General features: G+C 35.0%; 1 protein-coding gene and 1 pseudogene across 2 annotated transcripts; one reads left to right on the forward strand and one right to left on the reverse strand.

Moving 5' to 3' along the window:
* LOC107458293 (BAG family molecular chaperone regulator 4-like) overlaps positions 1-1,086 on the reverse strand; it is a 3,640-nt pseudogene extending 2,554 nt beyond the window's left edge.
* A 4,091-nt stretch (positions 1,087-5,177) lies between these two features.
* LOC107458298 (exocyst complex component EXO70B1-like) lies at positions 5,178-7,385 on the forward strand. 2 transcript variants are annotated; one of them, XM_016076502.3, is made up of 2 exons: positions 5,178-5,301; positions 5,490-7,385. In XM_016076502.3, exon 2 carries the CDS (start codon positions 5,549-5,551, stop codon positions 7,178-7,180), a length of 1,632 nt encoding a protein of 543 aa, XP_015931988.1. In that variant the 5' UTR covers positions 5,178-5,301; positions 5,490-5,548; the 3' UTR covers positions 7,181-7,385. The 2 variants fall into 2 exon arrangements, with proteins under 2 accessions (XP_015931988.1, XP_020983308.1); XM_021127649.2 differs by having other exon boundaries at positions 5,222-5,301; positions 5,477-7,385.
* The last annotated feature ends 7,035 nt before the right edge of the window (positions 7,386-14,420 follow it).

Below are 14,420 nucleotides of genomic sequence, written 5' to 3' on the forward strand. Positions count from 1 at the left end.
TAGCCTTTGTTCCTTAGGTTCTAAGCCAGTTTCAGATGCAAGGACACCTTTTAAATGCCCTTAAAAAATGAGCCAATTAAAGCAGTTAGTTATGCTTCAATCTCAGAATTTTAATTTGAAAAAACAAGCTAATACTAAAAATTGTCCCCCTTTAATTAAAGCCAAATTCTAACAACTTCATTAGCCTAATAATGCAATAGATGTAATTACTGCTTAAATTTATAAGATGTTTAAATTGTTAAAAGGTTCAATAAAATACTTTTTCTTATGAAATTATGTGATAATAGTAAATACATGATTATATAGTCGTATAAAACTTTTTACCTTATAAAAATGTATGTAAATTAAATCCAAATCATACTGCAATGTACTAAAAAACAGAATAATACCAAACTTTATCATGAATTCTGAAGGCCAAATTCAGTAACATTGAAACAAATTATTCTATACAGAGACAATTAGAAAATGAAGCTTTCTTTACAAGAATAAAGAATGCCCACTTGGTACCTCTCATTATCAAACAAAACCACACAAAAAGTTAATTTTTGATGATTTCATAACAAGTTAACAACATGCCAATAAGTTAACCCTTTTCATATGGGATCTTATTATCACCAAAAGGGGCAAATACTAAGAGAATTGTATAAAAAGAAAAGAGTGAATGAAGAGAAATGCATAGAGGATCATCATATGTAATAATGTGATATATAATATGCTTACCAAAAGTGGATTGTGAAGGAACATTAACCTCATGGTGATTACAACCATGAGAGACCTTAACTTTGATCATTGGACTTGAACAAGAAGAAGAAGAAGAAGAAGAAGAAGAAGAAGAAGAAGAAGAAGAAGAAGAGTCAACAATTTTTTCTTGTCTCTTCTGAACAAGCATTCCACCAGGCCTCACCTCCCAATCTATACTAATACTACTTTCCTCAACCATCATATAATTATTGTTATTATTATTAGTTGCTGGTACACGTTTTAACGAAGATAGTGATATTCTTTTCATTTTCATCAACAGTGAAATTGGTGAAACATAGCAATAGAAGAAAGAAAGAAAGAGAGTGAGTGAGTGATTGTGAGAGATGGAAGAGGAGGAGTGTGAGATTAGCAAAAGGAAAGGAAGATGAATTGAGTAAGCAAACAAAGTTGGTTTCAGAGAAGGGGACCCCTCAACTGTCTCTCTTTTACAAAAGCAGCGCTACGTTACTCTCATACTACTCAAAAGTTTTCTAAAGTTGCTACAAAAACTATGTACCGTACAGAGCCTATAAAATATTCACACGTGTAAAGAGAATTTTTAATTTTTTATCATAAAAAATTATATTTTTTTTTATTTATTGTCTATTATTTTTAGAGACCTGAGATTATTTTTTTTACTGACCACTCAACCAAAATTAATCTAATTTAACAAAATTAATATATTAAGCTAATATATTAACCTAAGTACATAATTAATGCAGATTTTTTAAAAAAGATCAACAATAAAGTTTCATAGCAATGTGCATCAAAACTAATAGCCTCACTAAATTGAAGCCAATTCACACCGTTCAAGCACCAGTTTAAATTTTTCAATCAAACATGATGTTACAATCCCAGTCAAAAGGATTAGATAAGATAAAAGATGAACAAGAGGTGAAAGGCAAAGAAAAATTAAAAAAGACTATTCATGAAATGGTCAAATAAAATCTACATGTAAATGATTTGTCTATAGACATGATACATAATAAAGTGTAATGACACTGTTTGATCTATATAGCTGATCCCACTTAGTGGTATAAGACTTTGTTATTGTTGTTTTTTTTATAAAGTCATAATCCCACGACTACAAAATTAACCAGCAAGAAACATGTCAAAAAATATAGTCACTGATAAAAAAATGCAAAACAATAGAAAATCATACCTAAGAAACACAAGAAATTAGAGAATCACACAAAGAATGCAGAAGATACTGAGAAGCTACCATAAGGAGGAGGTAGAGAAAGAGGTGTTAGCGCTTCATTATAAAGACAAAAATTAAACAAAGAGGAGAATGGCCATGTAGAAGAACTAACTTTTGAATGGGAGGAGAAGTGGAGCTTTACACATGACAGGTGCAGTGGCGACAACCAATCTCAGTGGTGGCGTTCCAGACAAACGAGAAAGAGGATGACGGTGGCTCATGTAGCAGCAAGAACGACGGCGGAGACGAGAACACTAACCATGATGGTACTTCAGTGAGGAGGAGGTGTAGCGGAGCTTCTCGCCGGCAACAATGGTGGCTGGTGGTGAGAGAAAAAAGAAAAAAGAGAAAAGAGAAGAAAGTAGAGGGAGGGAAGATGCAAAAATGAGGGATGGGGTACGTGAATTCGAACTTAGGTTAAGTTTATCATCAGATTTTCCGTCGAAAAAAAATCCGACAAAAACATTGGTTTTCTTTAATGAAATGACGCATTTTGAAAGCTTGATGAAGGTTGTGGTAGGTTTAGAGAAGGGGGGTTGAATCTATACCTTCCTTTGAGTTGCTGTTATGACCTTTTAAAACAAACTTTCAATTTTGATTCTGTTTGTACTCAGCAGCGAAAATTTATGAGACAATTTATTTTTGTCTCATGAATATCAGAAAACAGAACACAACAGAGAAGAGAAAAGCTAACACTAGCATGTATCCTGGTTCGGTTGCCTTGTGCTATGCAACCTACGTCCAGTCTCTTCCACAACAATGGAGGAATTTCCACTATAGTTAAAAGTATTACATACACCAATTTCACAGGATTGACCTAATCCTTTCACACTCAAGTTCTAACCTAACTTGACATTGGCTATGCTAATACCTAACTCTTCACTCTTAGTGCTAACCCAACTAAGAAAGGGATACCTAACAGATACAAGATACAAGGCACTTAATCAACCTAAAAAAATCTGAAAATAACTCTAGGCTTTTCTCTCAAGTGTATCACTCAGCCTTTTTCCACTCATGGCTTTTACTTGAGCTCTCTCAATATACCTTTTCACACAAGAAATTACAGAAAGATAAACATAGAAAAGTACATTACAATCTGTGAAACATGAAGGAGATTGACTTCTTCAACAGCCTATTTGCTATGTGATAAACTAGATTATCAAGTCTCTGATTCAGTTCCTCATACTGGCGCAATGCACATTGACTAAAAAACACTGTCCAATTAGATGAACTTCTTGAAAGAACACTTCTCAGAACAAAACCTCAATATATTGGTTATCTCTCCTTGGCTTCTGAATGAACAGCAAACCTCTTTTATCTCCTTGCATGTTGCTGGGTTCTTCTTCCTAGGTCAACTCCTTGAGCACTGTGCTTCACCAACCCACAAACTCACTTTTTCTCATTAATCCTCAGAGTATAAACTTTGTCTCTGGCTTCTCTATCTTGACCGAAAGCCATAAAACAGCAACCACAAAAGTTTTCCAATGGTAAACCAAATCTGAGCCATTGAGAAGCTACTTGGTCCCCAAGATTTACTTGTGACCGTAGATACACAGCAAATTAGGGCAGAAATCAACTTTCCCTTGTATGCCATTTTTGGACTGAGCAGAGAGTTGAAAAGAGGAGAAGAAGATATGTTGCATGTATAAGGAAATGGGTTACCTTTTAGCTTCTGATCTTTTCTTGATGTGGTTTGAAAATGGTTGATTAGACCTTACCCTTCTTTGCTTAACCTTCTCTTTCCTTCTTCTTTCATGACTAGCTTAGGGACTAAGCTCTCTTTCTTACTTTTTCTGAGTTCTGTGATTTGACTGAGACAGAGGAAAAGAACGTTGCTTTGGAAGCAAGATGGAGGGATTTGAAATCAACTCGGGCTTGGATCGGATATCCATTAGGCAACCCGTTTGATTTCTTTGACTTTGTTTCTTTTGGGTTTCGCTTGATTAACCAGTCCACCAGCCTTGATGTTTTATTTTCATTCCAATTTGGGCTGCTAGACTAAGTTTTGACCTGCAGTATTTAATAAATAATTAGCAACATATAATTATTAACACTCAACACTAATTATTTATTTTGCCAAAAAATAATATTTGTCATCACTAATTAATTCACTTAATTTCTTAACTCAACACTTAATTTCTGTCTGATTTATTTGATAGTAATTCCACCAATAATAGGCACGCTATTTTAATTTGGATTCAAGGCACCCATTGCCATAAATTTTTTCGACAATTTTTCTAGTTCGACGATAATGTTAACAGTTCGACAAAAACTGTCATACTAATCATTACGAAAATTGACGGTAAATTTATCGATAATGGTCAACAAAAAAATCGACTGTAAATCTGCCGATAATGACCGACGCAAAATCATACGTAAAAGAAGTTGATCATTAGTAGCAACTTGATAAAGTTGATAAAGGATGAGATTCAAGTTTATATATATTTATCAACTTGTCATGTAATTTGATAAAATCGAACAAGTTGTAATTTGTTTGTTTTCTTTATCACTACTTTTTAAAAAAAATCTTTAAAACATTTGGTATTGTATGACAACTTTTGTATAAAATTTAGTAAGTGAAATCATAGTGAAAATTAGTAAAGGCTTTCGAATATGTAAATTTCATAATATATAAACTTATTTATATATTTTAAAAAATTATAATTTTTATTATTTAAACATACTATTTTTATTATTGTCTAAATTATTTAATTCAGTTTCTTCTTATTTCATTTAAAAATTTTAATTGTGTTATTTTGTTTCATAATTCTGGATCCAACAAATTTTAACAACTGAGTACTTTTTTTCCTGAAAACATATATGACAATTTTAGCATTTTGATATTGAATTCTTCTTAAAATCCATATTTTGGTAACAAACTATCCATACATGGTCCATTTATTTTTCTTTTCAATAGTCACATTCTCTATGTCAAAAAATTATGGCTTCTACATTTTCATCCGTCAATTTTTATCTTTTTCTCTATAAAATTTACAAATTTTTTTATTTAAAAGAAAACCATTAAAATTACAGTGTTGATGCTAGTGTCTTTATTCTTTACCTGCCGGCTGCATATGGGCATTGACCAAGTCATTTCTCCAACACTACACATCCAAAATTTGTCGTCATTCCAATTCTTAACAACCTCAAAAAAAAAAGAAGAAAAAACAAAGTCGCACCAAGTCTACTTAGTAATTTCGTGTGGAATCCGAAAAAAGCATATTGCAAGTGACAAGAATAATCATAGAAATTAAACAACAGTCAACACAGTAAAGTCTTCGAAATTTCATCTGCAACTCTCTAATCAGTTCTCACTTAACTCCTTCTCTTTCATCCTTCAACTAACTCTTTGGAAAGTGGTATTCATTCAAACTTTTCTTGTTTAACTGTATGCTTACTATCATGTTGTTCAAGACTACTAGTTTTTTTATTTGATATGAATTTCATTTCATTTATTTTGAATTTCAGTTTAAGATAAAATCAAAGCATATGAAATTTGTTGATTTAGATAATTCCTTCTTTTCTCTTAACAAGATTTGATTCACAGTCTGAAGCAGCAGTTCACTTTAGAATTGTGAGCAAAATCGAAGAATTTGTTCATAGCAGATGGATTCGAATTCTCCAGAGGCTGTGCAAGTTAATTCAGGTTCACAAATGGATGTAGATTCACAAGAACAAGAAGAAGACATGCAAGTGGATTCAGAAGAAGCCGCGCAACAAGCCAATTCAGAATCGCAAGAAGCGAAAACAGATATTGCTCTGATCATGCCAAAACTCACTGCTTATATAAACGTGATAAGGACTAATAATTCCACGGTGATTGATGCGATTCACAACTACTTGGGACAATACCTTCGATCCGAAGAAATCGATGACTTGGACTTCAAGGAACATATCTCAATCGATGCCTCCAACTCGGTGATCAACGCAATTCATCCAGATATGATTGATAACCTCCACGAAGCAGTTATGATGATGCTCGAAGCAGGCTTCGACAGAGAATGTTGCAACGAGTACAGCAAATTTCGCACGAAGTGCTTAGGAAGCTACCTGTCATATATGAAGACTCTGCAGCCACAGCTTGGATTTGAGGAAAATGCTAAGAAGGGGACAAAGTTTTTTAATCATGAGATTAGGGAATGGACTAAAGTTTCAAATGTAATTGTGAGGGTCTTGCTTCCAAGTGAAAGAACACTCTGCCAGCGCGCTTTCTTGCGTTACACGGAAGCTAAGAATCTTGCTTTAATGGAGGTTTGTAGGCCGTTGCTGATTAGCATACTAGATTCCGCGGTTAAACATGCAGTTGAACTTGCTCGCTCCAATAAAATTGAATATTTTTCCAGGATCTCAAGAGTGTTCAAAGCATTTCATGACTTGATGCCGGAGATTGAGTCGCTGTTTCCCGGCCCTGAGCCACTTGGCGATTTGATAAGAAATGAAGTCATCAACACTAGAAAGAGGTTGGGGAAAGCAACTATGGACATTCTTAAGAGGCTAGAGGATTGGATTTACAAGGAGAATGAGATGGCGAGTTTTTATGGAGGGCTTTATCCGATAATCTCTTGGGATGTGATGAACTGCTTGGGGGAAATCTGTGAAGCTTGGACTGTCATCGGCCTTGAGAAAGTTCTAGAAGAGATTCCAATGGTTTCTGATGGAGAAGGAACTGCTCCTTGTTCTTCATTCTCTATTCAGTTTAATAGGATAATAGAGATGTTAAATAGCCATGTGGAAATCGAATCTAAGAAATATACTGACCCTGCTGAGGGCTATATTTTCATGATGAATAGTCAGAGGTATATACAACAGAAGATAATTGATTGTCAATCGAAAATGAGCACTATTTTGCTGATGGCGAATGGCGCGATCGATGAGAATAATGCCAAGGCGAGACAGAATCTCGAAGATTATCGCCAAAGCTCGTGGGATGAGGTTCTTGGGCTTTTGAAGCAGGGCGACGGAGACGAGCGAAATGAGGTGGAATATATGAAAGAGAATCTCAAATTGTTCAATGTTCAGTTTAAGGAAATATGCAGGGTTCAGTCTACATGGTTTGTTCTTGATGAAGAGCTAAGAAAGGAAATAAGAGAGACCATAGAGGAAATTTTGTTGCCAAGTTATGGAACCTTCATTGGTAAGTTTCAGAAAGTTCTTGGTTCTGATGCTGATAGGTACATTGAGTATTCAATGTATGACATTGATGCTCTACTCAATGATTTGTTTCGCGGAGGCAGTTGAGTTGTGTATCATGTTAGAAGCTTCTGCATTGTGGAAAATGGTTACAATCTTATAGCAAAAGAATAGAGTTGAAGAGGTTGTGTAACTAGTATAATTAGGGTTAATGAAAATTGGTTAGGGCCAAATAAGGCTTTCTTCTTTGTTTGGCACTCTGTTTGTTAAACCCTGTTGATCCAATTTAGTTGAAGAGGTATATATATGATATGATCTTTGGCATAGCAGTAAGAGAAGTGATGTCCCTGATAGTTATGATTATATAAATTCACAAATTAGGTGATAATAAGTTAATAACTAATAATCATAGACAATTGATAAGGGGCATACTGCATATAATTTATATCGTTCACTTAAATCATATTCCCATTGAGACACTGCTTCCTTGCTTTTGAAAAAATAATAAAAAAATCCTGACATATCACAAGAACATGGTTCAGTGGGCAGTTTGAAAAAACCATACCAGAGAAAGGGAAAAGGATCGCGATAATCCGAAAGGCATGTGCTCAATTTACAGTGTCTTCCCTAAAAATGCTGCACTGAGAAGCAAAAGCAAATGGCTTGCATAAGAGTATATGATTATGAAGAGAATGAGAATATATCTCTGATTAGTATTACTTGTATATTATTACCATAGTAGTAGAAACCGAACCGGACCGGCCAATTCGACTAAAAATTGGTGAATCGGATTATGAACCGGTTTGGTTCGTTTTTTGGACCGTTTAAGGATGAAAACCAACATGAATTGGTGAGAATCAGAGAAAACTGGCGAAAACCAGTTAAATTCGGTAAAACTGATTTGATACAGTGGACTCTATGGTGTTCCATAGCATCGCATCTCCACCTGTGATCCAGTGCATCCTACGGTCCTCCAACGTGCCACTTGTCAGGCAGTGTTTGAACAAATAATCTCTTGAGTACAATCCACCTTCAAAGCCACTCTGTCAACCTGCTTCTCATTGTTATATGTGACAAACATTAATTATATAGTAAATCTTTGAATTAAATAATTATATAAATATCTAACTTAATTTTAATTTTGTATTTTCTATTTTTTGAATTAATGATATTTTTAATTATGTACTATTATTAATAAAAATATAAACTTTATTAAAAATTTATTAATTTTTATCTATTTTAATGTTAGTATTATGATTAAAGTTATCTGTTTTGATACTAGTATTAAAATTTATTGATATTATGGATTGATATTCTTATTGTGTCAAATTAAAATACTATTGTAGTAGTACTAACTAATTTTATGTCTATATTTATATTAATTGTCTTTAAAATTTGAAATTTAGTTGTTTTTAAAATATTGGTGAAGATGTGTATTTTAAAATTTTTTAGATTTTTGACTATTTTATATTTTTTATTTACATATGATCGGTTTTACTGATTTAACAGTAATTTATCGATTAAATTAATAAACCAATAAACCAATAATCTTACTGGTTTGATTAATAATTCTGTTCTTATAACTATGATTATTACTTAAGTACTAAAGTTTCACCTCAACCTGGTTAAACGATCAATTTGAAAATCCTCAACCCAAATCAGAACTCAATTGCACACCTAAATGAATGAAAAGTTTAAAAAATTAATTAAAAGAAAAAACAAGAAAGAAAGAAAGAATAAGGGATACGATTATACGAAATATTAAACTATTAAAATTAGGTGGAAACTCAGGTGCAGTTGACTTCACGTGAAATTAATACCTAAGAGTCGTTAGATAATTTGACTGATTTGACAAAATTTTCATCTAATGATTTTCAGATATCAACTTCACGTGAAGCCGACTTCATCTTAGTTTTCACCTTAAAATTATTATCTTATATATAAAGGAACAACGCATACAGTAAACAAATTGAACAACAAATTAAACAAAAAGTAAAAAAAACATTACCCCAATCAACTCTATTTTTACTTTAGGAAACCTTCTCCTTCTTTCCATCTCTCATTTGCCGTCGCCCAGCATCCTCCATCGCGTCGCACGAATTCCCCCTTGCACTACCCCCACCCTCGTCGCGCTATCACAGCTTCCTCCCCGGCACGCTGCAGAAACCACCAACCATGAAAGCGCAGCCGCAATTCGTCCTCCTCTTCCTTGCATCGCGCTGTGCATTCCGGATGAAGAGACGCCCTCCCCCCTCGCGCTATCACAGCTTCCTCTCCCCCGCACGCCGCAGCAACCACCAACCATGCAAGCCAAGCCGCCGCGAGTCCTCTTCTTTCTTGCGTCACACCGTGCATTTCAGACGAAGACGCGCCGATCCAATTCTGCATTCCACAGTCGTCGCCGGAGGCAGCCATCACCTGCGGTGCTTGTCTTTTCGACAGTAACCCGTGTAGTCGCAGCCATAATTGATTCACGACCCCGTTCTCCTGCAGTCGATGTTGTTTCCTTCCCTAGATCATGTTTTGAATTGCTATCACGACCTGCCTTGAATTGTTATTCATTTTATTAGGCATGCGGATGGTTATTTTCATTCTAACGTAAATGTTTATTTAATTTGGATTGAATTTAAATATATACAATGAAATTTAGTGGATGTTCATTTTATTAGGTATGTGAATAATTATTTTTATTCTAAATTGAATGTTTATTTAATTTAGATTGAATTTCAGTAGATACAATGAAATTTGTTAGATGTTCATTTTATTAGGTATGTGGATGGTTATTTTCATTATAAACCGACGACTTGATAGAGAAAAAGCTCGGCTGGCCGGTGAGGGAGGGACCGATGGTACAATGAAGGTTTGGGGAGGAGATATGCAACAGTAAAATGGTTAAAAAGTGGATAGTTAAAGTGTAAAAAGTGAAAATAAAAATTTTTTGGAGAATAATTTGTGATGAAATGTGTTTTTTTCCATCTTCTGTAGACTAAAAATATAATCTATTATTTACGTTGTTCACAATCTCTATCATGTTTTCTATTATAAATAATGTGAATAATATATTAAAAAAACAGTAAAATTAATTATAAATGTTATCAACCTAACAAAAATAACGGCAAGACTTCTTTGAAATTTCGTAAAAATGAGAAAAATAATGTCTTAGAAGAAAAGAATTAATAATGGTGCAACTCTTCTGTGGAAGCTTCATGTGAAACAGGGAAGAAGCTAAAAACTTCGGTTCAGACGAAAGAAAGAGGCTAGTTTTTCACATGCATGTTGGGCTTTTTTTTCTTTCTTTGGTGGCAAAATGCTTGATGACACCAAATTGGCATCAATTCGGTAAGTGTCTATTTGCTTGTTGCGGTTCATGATTGAAGGGTCAATTTGGATTGATTTAAAAAAAAATTAACAAATAAATATAATTTACTTTTTTAATAAAAATATTCTTTTATTAAAAAACATATTCAAATAGATTTTAAATTAAATAAAAATATTTATTTTTGAATAATTGACACCACTAGATCCATTGATTTCTAATATTACATAATTGTTCTAAAAGCAAAAGTGCTACGTGGATGTCCAAATTTACATTACATGAAGTATGTGTAAATCGAATGAACTAACTTCGATTTATCAAGAGAGAAGCGTAGTGGCACATCAATAAAAGCTATTAGGATTGATTTACTTGAACGTAAATCGAAGTTATCTGATTCGATAGATATATATATATTTAGTAAGTTCAATTTATCTATGCATCACCTATACAAATACGAACAAAACGTTAAATCCTCATTAAAGTGGAACTCACAATAGCTAGTGAAGATAGTTTTTTATTTCTTGTTAATGTATTTAAGTAAATCGACTTTAATAGATTCGATTTACTTGTCAATACGTTTCTCTCTTGGTAAATCAAAGTCGATTTACACGTACTCTATGTAAATCAAATCCAATAGCTTCAATTTACATAGTTTCCATGTAAATTCGGACATTCATGTAACACTTTTGTTTTTAGGACAATCACGTAATATTAGAGAGCAATTGATTTAGTGGTTTCTATTACCCTTTATTTGTTAAGAAAAGTACTTTTTTTTCACTTAAAAAAAGCAATCCAAACTAGCACTAAGTTTGGCAAACATGTTTCCATAACTATTAGGTAACCAACTAGAGTACCAGCCAACATTTTAAATTTCAAAAGACTCCCGCCGCTGCGTCCTCTTCTTGAAAAGAAACATCTCAAAACCTAAGGAAAAAAACATCTAATAATCCACATAAAAAAACTATCAATTTATTTAGAGAGAAACCTCTGAAACCTTGTAAAAAAAATACACATTTAATCTGAAAGAAACACTTGAAAAAATAGTTAAAAAAATTGGAACGCACTCTCAAAAAGAAATATCCCAGAATCTAATAAATAAAATCTAGTAACCCATATAAAAAATTATGGAAAAAACATCCAAATCCTATAAAAAGAACATTTATTTACTTGTAAATAAATATTTGAAAAAAAACTAATATACATATAGTGAAACATCCAAAACCCAATGAAAAACATCATCCAAAACTCACAATGCATTGAAATCACCTTCCATCAAAACGGGCGTGATTCGGGATGGCCGACGACGAGGTGATCGAGTTGACTGCTTGGACAACGCAGGTAAACGCCCTTGCGTGAACCGCAGTGGAGGGTAACGCTGCGGCAGACTGCTTCACAGGAGACAATCGCAAGGATTTGGAATGTTGCGGAGCGATGGGGTGTTTGATCCTACGCGAGCACTTCTGTGTGATGATGGTGGAGGCCCGCGATGGCAAGGACGACGCCGACATCAATAGCATGACCATGACGTCACAATGGAGAGTACGAGATGCTAGCGATGTTGAATGGCTGCAAGGGATGATGTCGGGGAGAGGCAATTGCATGCGATGGAAGACCAAAGCGGAAGTCGATTCGCGCAACGAGATGACGCAACTAAGATAGGATGGCGGCTTGACAGCGTGGGAGGAGGCAGACGTCAAAGTTATTCTAGATCGGAGGAGGAGGAATGAGAGAGAGAGAGTACTTGCGCCGCGTCCTCTTCTTGAAAAGAAACATCTCAAAACCTAAGGAAAAAAACATCTAATAACCCACATAAAAAAACTATCAATTTACTTGGAAAGAAACCTCTGAAACCCTAAAAAAAATATCCATTTAATTTGAAACAAGCACTTGAAAAAATAATCAAAAAAATAGGAACTTACTTTCGAAAAGAAACATCCCACAATCTAGTAAATAAAATTTAGCAACCCATATAAAAAGACTATGGAAAGAAACATCCAAATCCTGTAAAAAAAAATATGTATTTACTTGTAAAGAAATATTCGAAAAAAAAATGGATACACATATAGTGAAACATCCAAAACCCAATGAAAAACATCATCCAAAACTCACAATGCATTGAAATCACCTTCCATCAAAACGGGCGTGATTTGGGGTGGCCGACGATGAGGTGATTGAGTTGACTGCTTGGATGGCGCGGGTAAACGCCCTTGCATGAATGAACCGCAGTGGAGGGCAACACTGCGGCAGACTGCTTCATAGGAGACAACTGCGAGGATTTGAAATGTTGCGGAGTGATGGGCTATTTGATGCTACGCAAGCACTTCTGTGTGACGACGGTGGAGGCCGCGCGATGACAAGGATTTTGCCGACGTCAGAAGCGGGACCACGGAATCGCAATGGAGAGGATGGGATGTCGGCGACGTGGAAAGGCTGGAAGGGATGATGCGTGGGGAGAGGTGACTGCACGGAATGGAGGGCCAAAGCGAGGCAACGAGGGTGACGCAACCAAGACATGACAGCAGCTCGACGGCGTGGAAGGGGGCGAACGTCAAAGGTATTGTGGATGGGAGGAGGAGGAACGAAAGAGAGTACTCGCGCCACGCTCTCTTCTTGAAAAGAATCATCTCAAAACTTAAGGAAAAACACATCTAATAACCCACATAAAAAAACCATCAATTTACTTAGAAAGAAACCTTTGAAACCTTGTAAAAAATCCATTTAATCTGAAAAAAATACTTGAAAAAATAGCTAAAAAAATAGGAACTTACTCTCGAAAAGAAACATCCCACAATCTAGTAAATGAAATCCAGTAACCCATATAAAAAACTATGGAAAGAAACATCCAAATTCTGTAAAAAAAAAATATATATCTATTTACTTGTAAAAAAATATTCGAAAAAAGAAACGGATATACATATAGTGAAACATCCAAAACCCAATGAAAACATCATCCAAAGCTCACAATGCATTGAAATCACCTTCCCGAAACGAGCGTGATTTGGGGTGGCCGACGATGAGGTGATCGAGTTGACTGCTTGAATGGCGCGGGTAAATGCCCTTGCGTGAACCACAGTGGAGGGTAACGCTGCGGCAGACTGCTTCACAGGAGACAACCGCGAGGATTCGAAATGTTGCGGAGCGATGGAGTGTTTGATCCTACGCGAGCACTTCTGTGTGATGACGGTGGAGGCCATGCAATGGCAAGGATGACGCCGACGTCAAAAGTGGAACCACGAAGTCGCAATGGAGAGGACAGGATGCCGGTGATGCAGAATGGCTGCAAGGGATGATGCACATGGAGAGGCGACTGCACGCGATGGAGGGCCAAAGCGGAAGTCGATTTGTGCAACGAAGGTGACACAACCAAGACATCACGGCGGCTCGACGGCGCAGGAGGAGGCAGACGTCGAAGGTATTATGGATGAGAAGACTGAGGAACGAGAGAGAGTATAGGAGCGCATATAGAAAATAGTGTGTAGTTTAAGATTGTACGAGACCTGTATGGAGAGTGCACAAAAATATTTTTTTTTAAATTTTAAAATTAGGATTAGAAAAAAATTGGCTATTAATCTATGTTATATACTATAGTTAATTTTTTATAATTTTTCATGTGAAATTAATATTTAAAAATTATTAGATAATTTAATAAATTTAATTAAATTATTATCTAATAATTTTTAATTATAAACTTTATATAAATAAATATAACTGAGTCTTCACCTTTACTAGATTGGTTTGCACAACATTTGTGAATTGGTTATTGCACGGTTAATTTCAGAATTTGTGTAATTGACTAATTGTTTTAGGCCGTGGTAGCTAGGACTCTTCTATAATTATATCTCTGCAAATAATGTAATAGGGCGCCCCTTCTGTAATTAGTAATAACTTCTTGGGGTACACATATTTCTTCGTGTTGACTTTATGAGCGTTCTTGATTTTCGATTGCTGCTGATTACACTTTAGTCAAACGAATAGAGTTTTCGAAAGTCCCACCATAACAAGTGTTATTGTCTTCGAATTGCTTACATCGGA

This window comes from Arachis duranensis, chromosome 7, assembly GCF_000817695.3.
Source record: "Arachis duranensis cultivar V14167 chromosome 7, aradu.V14167.gnm2.J7QH, whole genome shotgun sequence".
Classification (NCBI taxonomy): domain Eukaryota; kingdom Viridiplantae; phylum Streptophyta; class Magnoliopsida; order Fabales; family Fabaceae; genus Arachis; species Arachis duranensis.

What these genes read in the sequence shown, in the direction of transcription:
- LOC107458298 (XM_016076502.3), top strand. Translation starts at nt 5,549, where the DNA reads ATGGATTCGAATTCTCCAGAGGCTGTGCAAGTTAATTCAGGTTCACAA.